Genomic DNA, 20869 nt, shown 5'->3' on the forward strand with positions numbered 1-20869 from the left:
ATAGAAGCACTGGAGGTCACATCTCCTGTTGACCACCCGGTTGGCCTCCGTGTGTTTTTCTCAAAACAAGAGTTTCCGTATACCTTCAGTTTGTCTGCCATCCTGGTCGACCTGCGTCTGGTCGGAACTCGGGGGGCAGGCACTCGGTGGGCAGGCGAGGAGGACCCTCTGCACTCAGACACGGCTTCGTCTCCTGCTGTGGCCTGTCTGCTCTCCAGCTTGCTGTGGCAAAAACATCAAACGTAACACCCTCACAAAGACACCGAGGTTGAGTGCAATTTACAATTTACAACTTAGGCATTTAGCAGACGCTCTTAATCCAGAGCGATTTACATTAAGGCAGCAACAACAAAAAAGCATGGGAATACATCACATATATAAAAATGCATTTATCATGAAACATGCATAAGCTAAGAACGTAACTAGAACATATCTATATAATGACACTATACATATAAACTATACATATATACTATACTATGCTATACATATGTCCTATGAAGTGCTATGAATACATACAATGCAATTATTGTGCTGTCTACATGACATGCTATACGTCCGTTTCAAATGTTATCTAAGTCTAAAAAGTGCTGTCTAAGGGGGTAGGGTCAGTGCTATGGGCCATGATGGAGTCTGAAAAGGTGGGTTTTCAGACTACGGCGGAAGATTGGGAGTGATGCTGCAGTTCTGATTGCAACGGGAAGTGCATTCCACAGTTTTGGGGCCAGAAGGGAGAAGAGTTTGGAACGTGTGGAGCGCGATAGAGACATCCGACTTCTGTCCACTCATAATATGCATCAGAGATTGATTTACGTTTATTTGACATGGAAATATATGTATCACAGTGGAGTGGACAAAACCAGGTGCATTGCTTTAGTGTTTTAGAATACGTATATGTCCACAGGAGGCTTAGAAACAACAACAACAATAGAGTAAAAAGTGCACAATTAAAATACAAGGGCATGGGGGTGGGGCATAAATACAACTATATATAGACCAAAAACTTTTATAATATGTTATATAGCGTGATAGTTTGAAAACCATTTGCTTAGACTAGTGCAGGCACTGTTCTCATTAAACACATTTGATGCACTGTTGGCCCTGTGCTCATTATAATTATAAAATAATTATAATAAAGTATACAATAATAAAGTTACTACATAATGACGCTGAACCCGAGCATGAACCTGAAACAATAGGTGCTAATCAGCCTCCGTCACTATGCAAAGTGTGGCGACAGAATCACAACTCAGGAGCAAAGATAAGGGTTGCCTGTTCACAGCAGAGGCATTTATTGGACAGAATTCTAATACGAAATTAACATTTCTTTCTTTCCTTCTCTCTTTCAGGGGAAAAGCGTGTCAAAGGTAGGTGCTCGACATAAAAGTTAATTTCCAGGATAAAGAAGGGTCGTCGTCGCTGGACGTCATCGTTAATCCATTTAGGCCTGACCTCAACATTTAAAAAAAAATCTTCTAAATCCTCCAGTTTATTTTCACGATTTTTCAAAAATAGCAGACCTACAAGCTCATAGCGCGCCACTCGGTGGCGCGCTATGAGCTTGTAGATCTGCTATTTTTCAATAGCTAAATTATTTTCAATAGCTAAATTATAACATGTTTAAAACACCAAAAGGGATTCCCAATGGGTTAAGTAACGGTTGTTGTGCCACAAGCTCTACACTTCATCAGTTCTCGCCCCTAAATTCTTGTGTGTGCTTGGATCTCTTTTTCTTTTCTTAAGTCTATAATATAGAAGCACTGGAGGTCACATCTCCTGTTGACCACCCGGTTGGCCTCCGTGTGTTTTTCTCAAAACAAGAGTTTCCGTACCTTCAGTTTGTCATCGTTAAGTAACGGTTGTTGTGCCACAAGCTCTACACTGGAGTTAGACAGAAACCAAGATGGTCGATGTCATTTAGAGAGGCAGCCCATTCTCCAAGAACTATCCCACTCCCACATTTGTTTTCTGATACAGGAGCACAGATTGCACTGACAACCATACAGTGTGTAGTAGGTTGTGTATAGAATGTGTTGATATACCCCTAGGGTAGGTACCCTCACAAAAACAGGCAGTAATCCTGGTCTCTAAACAAACTGCCTCCCCCTGGCCAGCCGGGGCGCCTGATGGAGGGGAAAGGAACTGGTTGGAATAACGTGTTCCTTCCACACGCTACGTCCAACCAGGGAAACTCCCCCCTGTCACGTGTAAAGGAGCAACTTGGACACTCAGGCAGGAAGGAAGCATGAGTCCAAGTCCGTTGCTCTCCCCATGTCCCCCATATATGGGGACTAGGTTGGTGGAGGGTGTGTAGAGAGCCCAGGATCACATTAGATAATTGGCACAGGGGTGAAAAAATGGGTTACAAAATAAAGGGATAAATAAAAAATAAAATACAAAAAAATAATGTGTTGATATTACAAAACTGAAATATGTATACAGGCTATATATATATATATATACTGTACATTTGCATTACCCTGTGCCCAGCCCATGTATTGTAGGCCCGGTTGCTCACTTATCTCTATATTATTACATATTATTGTACTGTATATTGTATATTTTGATACATATATTTGTCTCCACCAGGCCGAAGGCATGGGGAGGGAGTATGTTTTGCACTCCGTCCGTGTGTGTGTGTGTGTGTGTGTGTGTGTGTGTGTGTGTGTGTGTGTGTGTGTGTGTGTGTGTGTCCGTCCGTCCGTCCGTCCGTCCGTCCGTCCGTCCGTCCTTCCTTCCGTTCGTCCGTTACCAGCTAATCTCCGCCTCCGTTGGCCCGATCCATGCCAAACTGTGCGCACACACTCCCTGGATGCCAACGACGAACCTCTGCCCCAAATATTCTTCAACGGCCTGTTATAGCACCACCATGAGGCCGATTTAGGCAAAACACATTTATGTAGATTACTCGTACACATTTTATCCATACATCACACAATTCGGTATACACTATCTCCATAGTCATGTGATCAACACAGATCTGCACCATTTCCCATCTTCCATCCTGATTGGCGAAGATTGGCTTCCAAAGCTCACATGATTGGTCCGTTTCGAACAAAATGCCACAAATCACAAACGCAGCCTCATGGTGGCACTATATTCCTGTTTTTAGCTATAACTGCATCGATCTGTATACAACTTATGTATGCGCACTCCCTAGAGGCCATGCCTGTCCCTGCATCCCTCCACAACTGCCGGTTATAGCGCCACCATGAGGCCGATTTCTGCAAAACACATTGCTTATGTTAGTCGCACAGATTTCATCCAAATCTCACGCAAATCGGTACACATGATCTCTGTAGTCATGTGATCAAGACCAGTCTGTTGGATTTATCAGATTCTACACTGATTAGCTAACGTTGCCTTCCAAAGTTTTCAGGAGTGGCCCGTTTCGTTCAAAATGCTGCACATGTCCTGCTCATCCAGAATTCTATCCTCAGAGATGCTCTGAGTGATCTGGCTTTGCATTTCCTCAACAAAATGAAGAAAATTGTTGCAAAAAACAAACAAACAAAAAAACATGTTTATATTACTCCTAAACATTTTGCCAAACATCTCACACAGTCCTATCCTCCTGGTGGAGACCTGTGCCCAGAAGGGCACTTTTTCTACTTGTTCTTGTTATGATTTGTTATGTATGAGGAGTGACAAATAAACCCTGCTGATTCTCAGGAACCAAGGACAGACCAGCAGTTGACTTTTCATTCCATCACCTTTTGTCATAATAATATCAAATATTTAATACAGACTTCGCCAGTGACAATATGTTCCTGCATAATGCAGTGTGTCATATTCATACTTTATATGACAAGGAGATGTATACTTCATCCATATTTGATTAGAAGTGCCCGTGCGTGCGTGCGTGCGTGCGTGCCTGTGTGACGGTGTAAAAAAGCTGATAAAGCAGCTAAAAGACACACTTGTGACGTCCCAGACGACCTACTGGGTGCTGGATCAAAAAATAATAAAAAAAACTGCACACCCAGTATTACTGCAATGAAATTGGAAATGTTTCGAGTCATCCTCACGGCCTTTACCTGTACTGTGTGTTTACCTGTGTACGTACGCACGCACGCACGCACGCACGCACGCACGCACGCACGCAAGCACACACACCAACAACATTGCTCTATCTAGTAAGTCATAACTCCTCATCTCTCTGATTTCCTTAACCCATTCTGGGCGGGAACCCCTTTTGGTTATGCTTTAGCTATTGAAAAATAGCAGATCTACAAGCTCATAGCGCGCCACCGAGTGGCGCGCTATGAGCTTGTAGGTCTGCTATTTTTGAAAAATCGAAGAATGACTGAGATAGAAACATAGCTTTTTCAGAAAAATGTCAGGATGTAAAAGACATTTTTAGAATCTGATCTCAGGTCAAAATCCTTTGATTTGGTGGCGTTTGGGGGAACAACAACAAGTACACTGAGAGGAACCACGGGCTCATATTATGCTAAAAAACACTCTAAGAGCACAAAGCATATAATCCATCTCCACACATCGAACCGTTTGTCATGAATTATTAACTCCTGGCCGAGATAACGCCACCCCCAACGGGGACGCATACCACCGCTGAGTGATGGATAGCACCGCGGCTTTCTCATGGGAACCTGCATGAAACATTAATCCATTTTGGGCGGGAACCCTTTTTGGTGTTTTTAAGCATTATGTTATGCTTTAGCTGTTGAAAAATAGCAGATCTACAAGCTCACGAGCTTGTAGGTCTGCTATTTTTGAAAAATCGTGAAAATGTAGTGCAAATCTTTGAATATATATTCTTTCAGAGCCAACGTTTTTAACTCAAATCTTTGCTTCTGGGGGGGGTCCCTGGAAGTGGAACAACATATTTTCAGATGGGGGTCCGCGGCCAATTACAGATAATCTTGGGGGTCCTTGACATGAAAATGTTTGAGAACCGCTGACATAGAAACACAGGTTTTTCAGAAAACTGTCAGGATTTAGAAGACATTTGTAGAATCGTCCTCAAGGTCTAAATGGGTTAAGCTTTTTATATGCTGCTCGGTGGCATTTTGATGTCGGGAACGAGTCGTCGCTGCAATATAACTGTGTCAAGGTTCGATGTTAAATCACAATATCCAAATTAATTTAGAACGCTAAGGATTTGGCAGTGTAGTTAAAGCGGAACTATATAAACTTCCCTCTTCTCCCCCGGATTTGAACCAGATTATTATTATTATTGTCTCCACCAGGCCGAAGGCATGGGGAGAGAGTCTCGGCATGGGGAGAGAGTATGTTTTGCACTCCGTCCGTGTGTGTGTGTGTCCTTCCGTCCGTCCGTTACCAGCTAATCTCCGGCACCGTTAACCCGGTCGATGCCAAACTTTGCACACACACTCCCTGGATGCCAACGATGAACCTCTGCCCCGCATTTTCCAGAACGGCCTGTTATAGCGCCACCATGAGGCAGCTTTGCACATTTTTTACCTAAAACTGCACCGATCTGTGTGAAACGTTGCATGCACACACTCCCTAGAGGCCAAGGACAAACCTTTGACCTGCATTTTCCGCATCTGCCTTTTATAGCGCCACCAGGAGGCCGACTTTTGTAAAACACATTTTTTGATATTAGTGGCAGCGGTGGCCGAACGGATTGCGGAGCGGTCTTGATACCGGAAGGTCGCCAGTTCGAATCAGCGGTCCGACACGTTCAAATTACCACCGCTGAAGTGCCCTTGAACAAGGCATTGAACCACTACGATGAAATGTTCTATGAGCAGGGCCTGGCTGGAAACAAGTTATTGAGCTTAGCCCAGATACCCTGGGTAAATATAGTAATCATTTCATTTCATTTCATTTCATTTCATGATATTACTCCTTCAGATTCTCCAAAAATCTCACAAATCGTTACACAGTATCTCTATAGTCATGTGCTCAAGTCGGATCTGTCCGATATTTCATATTCCATCCTAATTGGCTATAATTGGCTTTCACAGTTTGCAAGATTGCCCCGTTTTGAACAAAAGCCTCAAATCATGAACGCAGCATGCAATTTACGTGAAATCTTTCACACATTTTCTTACTAGGCTGAGGAATATGTCCCACCCTTTTCACATTGGCCTGTAATAGCGCCACCAACAGGTTGATTTTGGCAAAACACATTTTTGGAACAAAATGCCTCAAATCATCCAATTGCCATCAAAGGCATATGAAGAAATGTCACCCTTTTCACATTGGCCTATTATAGCGCCACCAGGAGGCCACAACCTGACCTGCCCTGGTGGAGACCTGTGCCCCGAGGGGCACTTTTTCTAGTTATTATTTTAGGATCATTTTACTCAGGATTTGGTGGTGTAGTTAATAGAGAGTATGCGCATGCTTAAAGTGAATGGCACATCGAGTGGCAAATCGAGTGGCAAAGCAACAGGAAAAGTGAGTTTAACATTGTTTAATGTTGTTTAATGCAATCAGATAAGACTTTTCTGTGTGGATGTATGGGCTGTCAAGGCCAGAAAGTAGTTTTTTGCCAATCAGTAGGCGTTCCTGCATAACTTCCTGGTTTGATGATGATGTCACACGCATACCCTCTATTAGTTAACCAAGTGAACCATAATCTCTGCAGGATTATTATTATTATTTCTTCTTTGTTTTTTGCCCAGGTTGCGTGAACCCTAGCATCCGTATTTTCTGACTGCATGTCACATTGTGAGTTTGAAAAAGTGTCTATGTTCAGGGATTTGGTGTGTAGGGCACAGAAGAGGGTTAATAGTTAACACCTTGGAGGCCCGGGCGGAGTTCTCCGTCCAAGTTCAAGGTCATGGTCAAGTGCCCAAGCCGGAGATTGATAAATAGGACGGCGATTAATGATAACAAAACCGTTCGCATCGCTCTAGAGCCTAGGAGCGCTTGTTGCCCGATCCGATGACGTGTCAAAAAGTGACACGTCATCGAAAATGTCCCCTGTCTGTTTAGCTGACGAAAACGAAAATCTTAAAACGATCATAACTCCCGATCTAAATCATCCCGTCTAATTCTGAAAAAAGATCCTGTGTTTGACGGCCTTCCGCGGTCCAGACGCTAGTCGCGATAGATTTATTATTACCTCCCGTTGTTGTCGATCGACTCTAGAGTGGTGTGGCTATTGTTTAACCTGACTCCGCCAGATGGGGCAGCAGAGAGTACACTGGGTTCCCCCCTCCTGCTCCCATCTGGGAACTCTCAGGCAGACTTGATGCCCGGCCACAAAACGGCCTGGCCAATCAGCAGCAGCTAGAGGCGGGATCAAGGCAGCACTGTGTATGCCAGCTATTGTTAGCTGCTACACAGACATGCACACCAGCTTCCGGTGCGCCGGTAAAAGTGGTCCGTGCGCTATAAATGATGGGCACATGGATGAAATGGATTAAATAGTTCCGGGCTACTAAGGTGTTAATACGTTTAAGTTAAACTTATATTATGAACGCCTTCGTCAGCACATACCGTTATGTGAAACAGCTGAGGAAGCACAAGAAACATTCTACACAAGGCCTTTGGTTTAGAATGAGTTACAGTAGCTCTGGTTGCACAGACAGCAGGGCCCTAGCTGTCACAAAGGAAACGAAACGAGTCGGATTTCAGTGTCCTTCGCATGGCACGGCACGGTCTCAGTTCTCCAGAGGACAACTTAATGACCTCATCTCAGCTGCTGATAAAGTTGACGGCTCCATCTTGATTCGCCTTTTGATGTCCGTGTGGTATTTAGAGGTGACTCATGAGTCATCGCGGTAGGTTGGCCAACAAGTCATTATCTTGTGAAGACAGGGAGGCAATAACACCTCCGACTTGGCAGAACCCCTGAACTGCCATCTGCTTTAAAGGTGGATTGTGTCATTTGTTTTAAGTCATCTGTTTTGTACAATCTGTATGGTAGACTATGGTAGAATTCCCCCCAGATTCGGCACAAACATGGGGAAGAATTCATTCTACCACCTACCACCAGCCATTTGAAAGTGTGACTCCCTATCCTCCTTCAGTTCCGTTGCAGCAAGCCAGTCCAGTGTGTCATTGTCTAGGTCAATTAAGCTGCGCCGATCGCCATTCGGTGGCCGGTATTTGGGGGCAGCTGGTAATCACGTGTTCCACAGTCTGTAATGGATCCCCACATTCACAGTGGGCACTGTCTGTGTGAGACCCCACAAAAGAGCACTTCAGAAATAGCATATCTACAAGCTCACAATGCTAGACCGGCTACTTTTACTATTCTTCAACATTTAAAGTTGAAGCTGCAATCCATAACTTTTAGTATGTCCTACCCGGGATTCGAACCATGGTCCCCCAGACAAGTGCCAAGTGCCAACATGTCTACTGGTGAGCTACAACAATGGAGTGCCATTTTAGCGCCAATGTAATGAAACACATTTATTGGGGGGGAAAAATGCAAAATGGGAAAATAGCAGACAGTGAAATAGCAAAATAGCGAAAATAACAAATAATATCAAGCTTGTAGATTTTCACTATTTTTGTGCGACAAAGTAAAAAATCTTCGTTTTTTTGTGCATTTTGGAACTTCATGTATTGTCTTGGTGTTATGATTATGTTGTTCTGTGCCGTTGTTTTTCTGTGTTTTAAATAAATTAAAGTGGATTGGATTGTGCTTTTTTTTTTTTTTTTTTTTTACAGACTGGGACAATACTAATAATTATTATTACCTCCTGATGGCCAGGTGCGGGGCGGAGCGGCCAGTGATGGTGCAGAGGTATGGCTTGGTGTTGAACTGGGAGATAAGCAGCTGCATGGTGATCTCACAGGTCTCGTACTGCAGCGGACTGAAGGTCACCGTGATCTCCAGCGCACCTCTGGCTGGGATCACCCCTGGAACAGAGACACTAACATCAGCCATGACTCTAGTCTCAACCTCCTTAAAGATGGAGTGCCACGATTTTTTCCCACCCTAAAACATGATCATCAGGTATTATTATAATATAAGGAGGAGGAAGTTTTTCCAAAAAGTGTACAGTATTAGTTAAAATCATGCCAGTTCATTAAGTATGCCTGGTGGGTGGTGATGGGTGGTGATCCACCTGAACTGAAGCCGCACCCACAGCTGTAGTTGTATGATAAAGGGGGAGGGGTTAGGGGAGGGGCTGATAGTGTGATGTCACTATATTACTGTTTATTTCATTGGCCCGTTTGACTGTCAAGGGTTCAGCCTCCAGGAAGAAACCCTAAATACAAAGTTAATACACCATTGCACATAAAAACGACTCCAGGGGCCTGGGCCATGGCTCAGTGGTCCAGGCACCTTGGCTGGTAATCCAGTCTGGCAGTGTGCCGCGGGTTCGACTCCCGATCCCGACGGCCCTTACTGCATGTCTTCCCCCCATCTCTCTCCCCATTTCCTGTCAGCCTACTGTCTGTCCCTCCATAAAAAATAAAGGCGAAAGCCACAAAAAAACATTAAAAACGACTCCAGGGTGTCTAATGAAGTACTGTCACCTCATAGACACATGAAAAACTGGAAAAGTGGCACTTCATCTTTAAACCCCTTCGTTCCCCCCTGTCCGTCCGTCCGTCCGTCTAATAATGTTTTGTGCCTGCCAGGTACCTCCAGAAGAGAAGATATGTGTTAAGAATTGAAAGAAAATGTTTCAGATACCAGATACTCTCTCTTTCTCAAAAATCACACCCGTGTGAAGTGAGGGGCGCTAATATATTAAAGTCTAACTCACGTTGCTATGGTTAGGTGATGTGATGTAAAACAAACGGTGACAAAACAAACATTAAATTCTCTTGATTGTTAATGGCATTTAACACACTGCTAGCATTTATTGAAAAATTAGGATCTAATTCACACCAGCATTTTTCCCAGTTGAACTCTTATTTTGAGGTAGATACCCGTTGCTAACGCAAGTAGCATTATGGCTTGATCGATCGAAAGCGCTATAAAAGCGCAATTGCCATTGATCAGCGGCAATGGCGATAAACGTAGTATTAAATAATAGGCTTCAATTGACCTAGATCTACAGCAATGGCGCGGAAACGGTTAATGTTTGTGTTAGGGACAAGATGACATAAAATGTCCCTTCATTTTCAATGGCGTTTTTAAAACAAACATTGAACTAAAAACAAACATTAAACCTGTATCTCAAAAAAGGAACCAAATGGACCCATAAGCAGCCATTGGCTGCTGACCTGGCAGCTCAGTTGGGCGCAGCTCACACGCCTCAGCGGGCCTCCCAGTCGGGACACGCATGCCTTGTTGACTTGAGCTCCTTATCTCTGTTCTGGCCCCATTTGTCTTCTGTTCCCCCCTTGGGTGTGTTTGTCTGCTGGGGTTCTTTCAATTCCTCTCTCTCTCTTTCAGTTTCAATAAAGTGTACATTCTCTACTCTCTTTCATAGAAAACATTATTGTCAATTACATTTGGATGAAATGAACATTGTAAGAGCCATTATGACCTAATGTTTTGCTGATTGACAGTGTCACTGCAGCTTGGTCAGTGTCTGGGCCAGCCCAGGTATTTAACCGTTTAACAGTTTTCTACTGTGTTCAGGAGGGCTGGTCCCCTGTGTTTGTTACTGTTTCTTTCTTATTATTTTATCTGTATGTTGTATAGGAAAATGACTGCAGAGAATAAAGCAAAGTTAAATTCAACGGACATGTTTTGGAGATCGGTTTGTACTGGCACACGTAAGAACTTCCACCTGGCCGTCGGCAACCAGTAGTGCCATTAAGTATAGGACTTTAGGCACTACAAACATGACATTATTGACATTATTATGATGATTGCACCTTAGTCCCTTTGTGTATTAAAACTTTCCAAGTAGTGTATAGGACGTGCGGTAAAGAGACGATGCATAAATCTCTTTTCCTGTACCTACCTATAATCTCATTAAATATTCATTAGAATGACTTTCACTGATCTTTAAAATTGATATTAATGAACTGTCCATACTGTGCAGCTTGCACCTTGCGCGCGCACACACGTGTGTGTGTGTGTGTGTGTGTGTCGAGACCTCTGTCCTATTCACTTTCTCCTGCTAACCACTTAAACCGTGTACGGTTGAGCGGAGTCCCTCAGGGCTTTATACTCGTGTGTTTTGTATTTGTTTTCTGTTGTTGTGGGGAAAAGCTTTCGCAGAAACTAGCCGATCGACCCACGTCATATACCTAGAGAGAGAGTGTGTGTGTGTGTGTGTGTGTGTGTGTGTGTGTGTGTGTGTGTGTGTGTGTGTGTGTGTGTGTGTGTACGAGACAGAGTACAAGAATAGAGCACAGCGACAAGAGAGAAGAGGGAGCCATTGAGAGGAGAGACAGAAAAGAGACATCTACATCAGGGGTTCTCAACCCGTGGGTCACGACCCCTAGGGGTGTCGCCAAAATAATTATTTTGGGGGATCCCCAAATTATTTAAAAAAAAAATGTTTTTTTTGCAACTGAATGGCTGGAAAATGGAAATGTATTTGCATAGTATACATAGTACACAGAGTACATGCATACAATTTCCTTAATTAATCTGGTTTTAGTATTCATTTTTGATATATTTTCAAAAGGTTATTTTTGGTTCCCAATATTTCATGTCAAGGACCCCCAAATATATATGTAATTGTTCCAGGGACCCCCCAGAAGCAAATATTTGAGTTAAAAACATTTTTCAAAAAAAGCAGACCTACAAGCTCGTAGTGCGGCCCTCGGTGCCGCGCTACGAGCTTGTAGGTCTGCTATTTTTCAATAGCTAAAGTATGACATAATGCTTAAAACACCAAAAGGAGTTCCCGTTTTGAATGGGGTTAAATTGAGTAGAGCAGAACTTGTGTTCTCAAAAAAAAATTGTATTTATTTCAAGCACCCCATATCTGTGAGAGTATATGCACAAATGGAACACTGTAAGTGCAGAGATAGAACCAAATCCATTTGATTCCATTTGTGCACTCTCAGACTTGTATATGAGAGGGTCCACTTGGACCCCATTCAAAGAACCCCGAGGGTCCCTGGACTCCACTTTGAGAGCGTCCCAACATCGAAGACAGCGGCGGAACTAACCCATTTTGGGCGGGAACCCCTTTTGGTTAGCATTATGTTATGCTTTAGCTATTGAAAAATCACACCTGTGTGAACTGAGTGGTGTAAGGTCTTATATAGCCTGATCAGCTGTGGTCTGACGTAATGTCTGACATAATGAAATCACACCCGTGTGAACTGAGTGACCATAGTAACCATGCTCATTTTTTTGGTACGAACAAACACGTGGACACGTAAACTAACAAAGCCAGTTGTTGGAGTGGTTTACACCACTCAAAAATAGCAGATCCTACAAGCTCATAGCGCGCCACTCGGTGGCGCGCTACGAGCTTGTAGGTCTGCTATTTTTGAAAAATCGAAGAACCACTGACATAGAAACATAGCTTTTTCAGAAAACTGTCAGGAGGTAGAAGACATTTTTAGAATCTGATCTCAGGTCAAAATGGGTTAAAGAGCGTCCAACATGGAAGACAGCGGCGTAACTAACAGGATTGTCATGTCGGCGGCATCGCTGTAGTCAACTTTTGCGGCCAAAACTTTAGCCGTGTTTCAGCGACACACACACACAGAATGCTGCGACTTTCTTAGTCAACTTTAAAATACACTGGGAAGTGGCAACTTCAAGTGCAGGCTTCCGGGGACGTGTTGTGATGCTTTCCAGACAAGCTTCATATTATGGGGGTTTTTTTGGGAGGAGGGAGAACTGACTGCTCAGTGTCAATGTGGAGACATCTGTTGGAACCGGAGGCCATCATGTCGGCGGTACCATTGATTTACTGAGTGCGTAACAGATGCCGATCCGATGCCTTGAGGAAACACAGCCCGCGGCCTGGCTCCTCTGAAGGCTTATGGGTCAAATGTGTGTGCTGAATTGTAGTATATCAAAGGGGAAAGGCGACCTCTCTACGTCGAGTTAGATTTTTGTGTCTGATTGACCGTTTTGTTTTGTTTTTGAGGGGCGCTAGCCCCTTCAGCACAAATGATATGCAAGTAGGGCAACCAAATGTGACTGTTTTTGATACAGAGACAGTCATGGCGGCAAGACTAACTGTTCAGGAGACGAGAATTGTTTTTTTTTTTAAATCCAAAATGAGTTAATAGCACAGGCACACCCTTCAAATACTAGAGCTGTAAATATGAAATAAATGCTTAAACATGTAGCTAGGTGGAATGTTAGAGTCCACAGAAGTGAACCTTTCAAGCCTGTTTTCTCAACTCGCTGTTTTCTGTAAGACATTACTCTATAAGCCATATCTCCAAAACAGTTATGAATCCCTGCTTCCACATGAAATGACAAAAAACGAAAATAAAAAAAAATGTCAATGACTTAGCCTCAGTCAGAAACGGTCACAAATCGTCAGTGACGTCTCTGATAAAGGTGCTATAAATGTACCATTTACAACGGTTACAGTTAAATTGCAAAGGAACTGTTTTGCCAAACAATGCAGTGACACAATGTTTCTCAGGGGGGTCTCCTACCTGCGAGGGGCTGGACGGAGAAAGCCCTGTGAGGCTGGACGATGTGAACCTGGAACTCAAAGTCCACCGGACAGCTGCAGCTCAGAGGAATGACGTGGACCACACTGGGGACAGATAGGGGACATTAACCCAGCAAGCACGGTCAGGACCTGGACGAATATAGTGACGTCTTGATTGGGGCCAGGTCAAGTCAAACCAAGACTATAGTCAAGATCTGGCCCAGAATATCACCTGATTTCAACCAACATGAATTCTGTCCACTACGACAAGACCGGACGTCCCTGGATGAATCAGAGAGAGTCCGATCGAGACCAGATCAACTTAAGTCCTATCATAACTAGTCTGATCTAGCCCATAATAAGCTATATTATTTCAACTGGCGAAGACGTCCTGGAAATGACGTGATGTACTGTATATTAGTGATGCACCGAATATTCGGCCGCAGAAAATATTCGGCAAAATATGCATTTTCGGCCTATTCGGTTTTTCGGCCCGAATAGGCAGAAAATATATCACCGAATAGTGTATGCAATTAATGCATTCAAAATTGTTTTATGGACCCATAATAGTGATTAATATTTAAGTTAAGGTTTGCCATAACCATTTATTTTGTCATACATCAGGTAGCTTTAAGGTACGGCCATGACAGCAATGGTAGGAAAAAAGATATATAATATTAATCGTATTCGGTATTCGGCCAACTGTTTCCTATATTCGGTATTCGGTTTTGGCCAAGAATTCTCTTTTGGTGCATCCCTACTGTATATGGACCCCATATGTACACTAATATCGAAGACAATATATTGGTTTATCTGCTGTTTTTTCACACCAGTTAAATCTGAGGTTAAACCATCCGTGGAGCAGCTGTTTTCCCTCACTAAACATAGAGGACAATGTGATCTTATCTGGGAGAAGCCCTGATGTGACAAACCAAACAGTTCCCTTATAGTTCAAGTTCCTGTCCAAACAAAGTATCTTTATACCTCCAACAGACAGCTGTCTGTCATATCAATTCCTTAGCCGTTTCGGTATACTATTCCACTGTATTTACTTTAACTGAAGGAGAGTTGGTAATAATGGGGTCCATATACATCAGACGCAAAGGTCATCCCCATATGGGCTGTGATCTGGCCTAGTCCTGAACGTCACCGCAGTCACCAGAGGACGTCGTCATGACGTCGTTTGGCTTGCTGGGTAGGTAATTAGGAGAAGACTTGTGTACAGTACATCTGTGTGACGATAGAATAATACAATAAGGAGGACAATAGGACTGTTGGAACTGTGGAACAAACACGCTCACCTCCGTCCCAGCGGCACGGCGGGCAGGTCGATGTGGGAGGGGATGTTCAGGTCATCGATGACGGGATAGGCATGGACTGGAACTAACAGATTCTCCTCTCCCTGACAAGTGCGTGTGCGTGCGTGCGCGCGCGCGCGTGCGTGCGTGCGTGTGTGTGTGGGGGGGAGAGATGAAAAGCGAGCGGTGAGATTTCCAATTAGACATGACGAATATCTAAAAGTTCTGAGGTTCTATTCTAAATCAGTTACCTCCCGGCACGTTGATTCATTCGATTCTCAAACCAGACAAAAAATTATCTTTTAAAAGCACTATAATACTTCAGAGACTAACCACGGTCTTCTAAATATTTATTTTAACTAAATATTTGGTTGTTCTAATCTTGAGCGTTTATGGTGTTTATGGTTTATGTCTCTTTAAGTGTGTAAACACAGGAAGGATATCTCCTTATCCTAGTCTTCACCACTTAAAGCTCTGTTTCAGCATTTCCCAACCTGTGGGCAGGGGCCCACTATGGGGTTGGCCCTCCCATCGCTTTCCAGATCTCCAAGTGAGCCCCGATTTATTAAAGATGTGGAACCACTGGCCAAATGTATACTTGTTGTTAGTGTTGCGACAATGTACAAACTGCTGCGATGCAAAGCATTGTGAACTTGTAGAACTGTTATTTTTGCAATTTTTTTCGTCATTCATGAGCCTTTTTTTTCAATGTCTGAAATAGGGACACCAGGTTGCAAACACGCTGGGAAAGACCTATACATGCTGTAGTGTATCAACGAAAGTGTTGGAATTTGGCGGAAGTACCGCTCAAGGAAATGATGTACACATCTGTTTACATTCTCTGTGAATGAAACGAGATGTGTTGTGATTGGTCGAAAAATATTGCATCCGGGGGGAATGCATCTGATGGAAATTCCGGCCTGACACTTTCGGCTATACACTTTCACTGCCTTATAGGTCGTGGCCAGGCTTTTCTCTTCGCAGATGAGGAAAAAAGGCTGGGAACAAGTTGAAAGTACTTAACCCATTTAGGCCCGGCATCGACATTTTTAAAAATGTCTTCTAAATCTGAAATGTTTCTATATCAGTGGTGCTCAATATTTCATGTCAAGGACCCCAAAAATGATATGTAATTGGCCGCCGACCCCCCATCTGAAAATATGTTGTTCCAGGGTCCCCCCCAGAAGCAAAGATTTGAGTTCAAAACGTTCGCTGTGACAGAATATATAAGATTTGTGCCACATTTTTACGATTTTTCAAAAATAGCAGACCTACAGTACAAACTCGTAGATCTGCTATTTTTCAATAGCTAAAGTATAACATAATGCTTAAAACACCAAAATGGGTTAACCACTCAAAACTAAATCATATCAGCAATTCCCAATCTGTGGGCCCTGGTGGGCCGTGGGGGTGGTGCAAGTGGGCCCCCAAATAATTGGCAAAACACTACAACTTAATGATAATATAACATAAAATCTTGATAAAATGCTGTATCCTTGGCCCCTTCTTGTTTCGACACACCAAGGGCAGTATTATGCGTGTCTTAAGTACCAGGTCTTATTACTTAACTTAAGACCTGGAGGCGTGGTCAATGCCATTTGGCTATTCTGAGTGGCCAAACAGCATTGACCACACCTCCAGGTCTTAAGTTAAGTCATAAGACCTGGTACTTAAGACACGCATAATACTGCCCCAAATCTCTTCACTATACTTAGGAAGCCAATAGCCAACCTATGAGATCTGAAGAAGGTTTCACCTAGCACGACATGCCAAGAATAGGGACTCTAGGGTCCATTCGAGTGGTTCAAGATTAGAACGATGACGCCACCAAAACAGAAACGTGGCCTAAAATAATACTGCATTGCGCTGAAAGGTGTCCCAAAAAAATGACACGACGTTGGCACATGGAGCTCTGACGGATGCCAACCTTGCAGTGAACCCGAAGGCAGTCGTAGAAGTAACGCCATTCGTCAGGGTGGAATTGGACCTTCACTGTGTAGGCGAGGCCAGGGATGAGTCGATACTATGATGACAGATAGGGGAAAAAGCCAAAAAGAAGTAGTTGTCACATTTTTGACTTAAGTAAAAGTATCAATACCACAATGCAGAATTACTTCTGTTACAAGTAACAGTCCTGTATCCAAAATTTACTTAAGTAAAAGTACAGAAGTATTGGCATAAAAAAAATATACTTAAATTTCCGAAAGTAAAAGTAGTCATTTTGCAGAATGTCTCATTTTACATGTTTTTCAAATTTATAAAACGTATTAAAATCTCTTGAAAATAGCAGATCTACAAGCTCACAACAAATCACATCGCGGCATGTTGAGAGCTTGTAGATCGGCAATATTCAAATAGCCAAAGTTTAAAGGCTGAAGTTGTGTATGAATGTTTTGTAATTGAAATCTACTAAAGTAGAAGTAACTAAAGTGGTTAAATAATTGTAGTGGAGACAATATAGTGGAGTAGAAGTAAAAGTATAGAAAATTGGAAATACTAAAGAAAATAAAACAAAAAAAATTAACTCAAATTACAGTACTTTAGTACATGCACTTTATTTTATTACTTTCCACCACCGCCAAAAAGTCTCAGATGTCAACTAATAAACTGGAAGGACATGAAGTAATTTCTTTTTTAAATTACCTTTTTTGTATATGTTGTTTTGAAGTACTTGGTTTGTGTGGCAATGATATGGATATTAATCACTTCAGAGGAGATGTTGATTAGTTTCTGCGGGAGAGGAGCAAAAAGAAAAAAGGAGGCAAGATTCAATGGGTGCGCGTCATGCAGACTCGTGCATATTTGAACAAACGCATCATTTCAAAGTTCACAACAGGCCTGCATCCAGATTGTGGGGCCTAAATAATATATTAGAAGCTTTTTTATCAAGAATTGATCAATGTCACCATGGTCCACATACTATACAGTGTAACTGTACAAAAAATAATAATAATAAAAAAAATAGAAAATAAAAACGTTTTTTTTTTTTTTTTTTTTCCAAAAGGGCACATTGCCAAAAGGGCAGGGGGTCTAGTGTCTATCTGTGCACGCCACTGCCAGGGTCCCCCCCAGAAGCAAAGATTTGAGTTAAAAACGTTCGCTGTGACAGAATATATAATATTTGTGCCACATTTTTACGATTTTTCAAAAATAGCAGACGCGGCACTCGGTGCCGCGCTATTAGCATATCATAGGTTGGCTATAAGAAGCCAATAGCCAACCTATGAGATCTTTTGTGTGGCAATGATATGGATATTAATCACTTCAGAGGAGATGTTGATTAGTTTCTGCGGGAGAGGAGTAGAGGAAAAAGAAAAAAGGAGGCAAGATTCAATGGGTGCGCGTCATGCAGACTCGTGCATATTTGAACAAACACATCATTTCAAAGTTCACAACAGGCCTGCATCCAGAATGCCGTCTGTTCAGTCACATCAAATCCAGCTCCCGCATTACCCAAGTAAAAAAAATATGATGATGAAAAGGGCAGGTTTTTCACAATCATGCCATTTTAGATTTTGGATAACCTAAAATAACCTAGAAAGTGTGCCTCACTGTAGTGCCCAAACCTTAGAGTATATATGAATAGAGACGGCACCCGAGTTATCCTCCCATCCACTTGCATTAAGTTGCTCAAAAGCGCATGAGGCGATTTCACTGTGCATTCTGGGTAGGAACAGAGTGCATTCTGGGATGGATTGGGCCCAAACACATGAACGCGCTGCCGCTGACTATCATTGCAGGCATTCAGCGTTCACGTGTCATCGTGAACGAGCACAATGATAGTCAACGGACCAGCGCGTTCATGTGTTTGGGCCCACGCTGCAATATCAAATTCGGCCACTATGTCCATTGCGCCTCAGGGTTTCATCCGGGTGCCGTCTCTATTCATATATACTCTAAGGCCCAAACCTGTAGTATAATATAATGCGTTTTTCTTAACCACTTAAGCCCCGGATACACTTTCTTGTACAACAAAGAGTGGAGCGGATTTTTGCTATTTTTGTAAATGTCTTTTTAGTTGTTTTTATTTTTTACATTTCTGGAAACTTTGCCCTATTTAGGCCAAATTAGGGCCACCAGGTTGAAGGTCATTAAAGGGGCATTCCACTAATTTTCAACATTTTACTATGTCATTAATATACCTTAGAGCTGTTGTGTGGAAATAATAAAAAAGTCCCCCCATTCTGTGAACTAGAGGTCTGAAAAAAATCATTAACATGGTGAAACACATCTTGATGATGTCATGTTCTAGGAAACACAGAATGGGGGGACTTTTTATTATTTCCACACAACAGCTCTAAGGTATATTAATGACCTAGTAAAATGTTGAAAATGAGTGGAATGCCCCTTTAAGCAACTGACTGGAAAGGACCCAAAACGAATTGTTTTGTTTAAACAAAATATATTTGACCCCTTTTCCTCCCCAATTTAGTCGTTATGCCAATTGATTCCTCCAAACACACATTTCTGTGTTGTCACTGCTGTTGCATCCTACGGAGTACGTGCAATGCAGTGTTGTTTTTGGCAGCAAATTTTGATTTTAGTTTTAGTCATAGTCTTTTGAATAGTTAGTTTTAGTCACATTTTAGTCACCTGGAATGTCTTAGTGTTAGTCTAGTTTTAGTCGACTAAATCTACAGTTGATTTAGTTGAACAAAATGTATTTTGTCGGGCATTGATGCCGTCGTAATGACTAAATAGCCGATCTACAAGCTCACAACGCGTCGCAGCACGTTGTGAGCTTGTAGATCGGCTATTTTCAGCATGCAAGTAATTGAATAATGACTTATACTGGATCTCTTGTCCACTAGTCCCTTCCTAACATTTTAGTCTAGTTTTTATTTGTTGACGAAATTGTCAGTATTAGTCTTAGTCATCATAGATTAGTTTTCATTTAGTTTTCGTCAGTGGAAAAAGGTAGTAGTCGGCGAACATTCTTCTTCTTAGTTTTAGTCACCGAAATCAACACTGGCGCAATGACAAAGAGCACCCTCCCTCCCTGCCCGGCTTCCCTCCCCCGAACACGGGCCAATTGTGTTCACATAGAGCACTGCCAAAAACTGCCCAAAACTACTTCTGTCTTCTGTCTGACGGTAGATAGCAGGTACCCAATGTGTTCCATTTTAATTTGTGGGTTTGAAAAGTTAAACAACCCCCTCATTCGGACCCACACTTTTCATAGAAGCACAAATTCCATCTTCTAAGAGCTGGGATAGAGAATTCAGAAGCCAGAGCCAACAAGCCAGCTTGTGAAATTCAGCCTGTGCCGTCTGCCGCCTTTTATTAACAGCTTACCATCCAGCCTTACAAAGCTTGACTATGAATTTGCTCCACTGTATTCGCCATGCACCGCATATTAACCCATTAGGCCGCCGCCTGACGTCGAAATTAAAAAAAATGGCTCAGTGGTTCTCAATATTTCATGTCAAGGACCCCAAATATTGTAATGTAATATGCCCCCATCTGAAAATATGTAGTTCCAGGGACCTCCCCAGAAGCAAAGATTTGAGTTAAAATGTTCACTCTGTAATAATATATATTCAAAGATTTGAGGCACATTTTCACGATTAAACATTATTTGAAAAATTATTTAGCTATTTTTCAATAGCTAAAGTATATCATAATGCTTTAAAACACGAAAAGGGGTTCCCGCCCAAAATGGGTTAAAACAAAACAGAGGCTCCCGCCCCCGCTCCATTATAGGGAGATGAGGGACAGGCTGTTCAAATAAATCCCGACAGAAACTTTAAATCGAAAAAGGTTTTCTCTCCTCACCAGGACCTTGTGGTAATCCTTGCCCAGCTCGAACCCGCTGAAGTGGAGCGCAGAGGGCTCTGCTTGGATCAGACCGTTGCTCTTCAGCCTGGAATAGATCTCTAGAAGAAAGACATAAAAAATTAACAGTATTATATAACAGTTATATGATCATAATATCTCAAATTTATATCACACTTTTCTAAGTACCCAACGAGTCGATCTACATCGGGGGGAGGGGAAAAAACAACAAAATAAAATCAACTTTATTAGAGGGGGGGGAAAGAAAATGCTAAGAAATCGTTCGTTCGTTCGTTTGTGTAGGGCTACACAGGCAATTTGGACATCAGCCAAGAAGTGGTATCATCGTCCAGTTCAATT

The 20869-nt window shown here is 42.5% G+C and overlaps 1 protein-coding gene across 9 annotated transcripts in view; it reads right to left on the minus strand.

The window, feature by feature from the left end:
* Positions 1 to 20869, minus strand: part of cfap221 (cilia and flagella associated protein 221) — a 97924-nt gene that overhangs the window by 73908 nt on the left and 3147 nt on the right. For all 9 annotated transcript variants that reach the window (XR_013789207.1, XM_079495829.1, XM_079495830.1 and 6 more), the window contains exons 3-9: positions 20510 to 20610; positions 17378 to 17464; positions 16662 to 16757; positions 14738 to 14838; positions 13438 to 13541; positions 8646 to 8808; positions 84 to 222 (exon numbers count right to left, since the gene is read on the minus strand). Coding sequence is in view for 8 of the 9 variants with exons in the window: in XM_079495829.1 (XP_079351955.1) it covers positions 84 to 222; positions 8646 to 8808; positions 13438 to 13541; positions 14738 to 14838; positions 16662 to 16757; positions 17378 to 17464; positions 20510 to 20610 (791 nt within the window). In the remaining variant the exon portion in view is untranslated. The remainder of the gene's footprint in view (positions 1 to 83; positions 223 to 8645; positions 8809 to 13437; positions 13542 to 14737; positions 14839 to 16661; positions 16758 to 17377; positions 17465 to 20509; positions 20611 to 20869) is intronic.

Source organism: Electrona antarctica, assembly GCF_951216825.1.
Source record: "Electrona antarctica genome assembly, chromosome: 24".
NCBI classification, from domain to species: domain Eukaryota; kingdom Metazoa; phylum Chordata; class Actinopteri; order Myctophiformes; family Myctophidae; genus Electrona; species Electrona antarctica.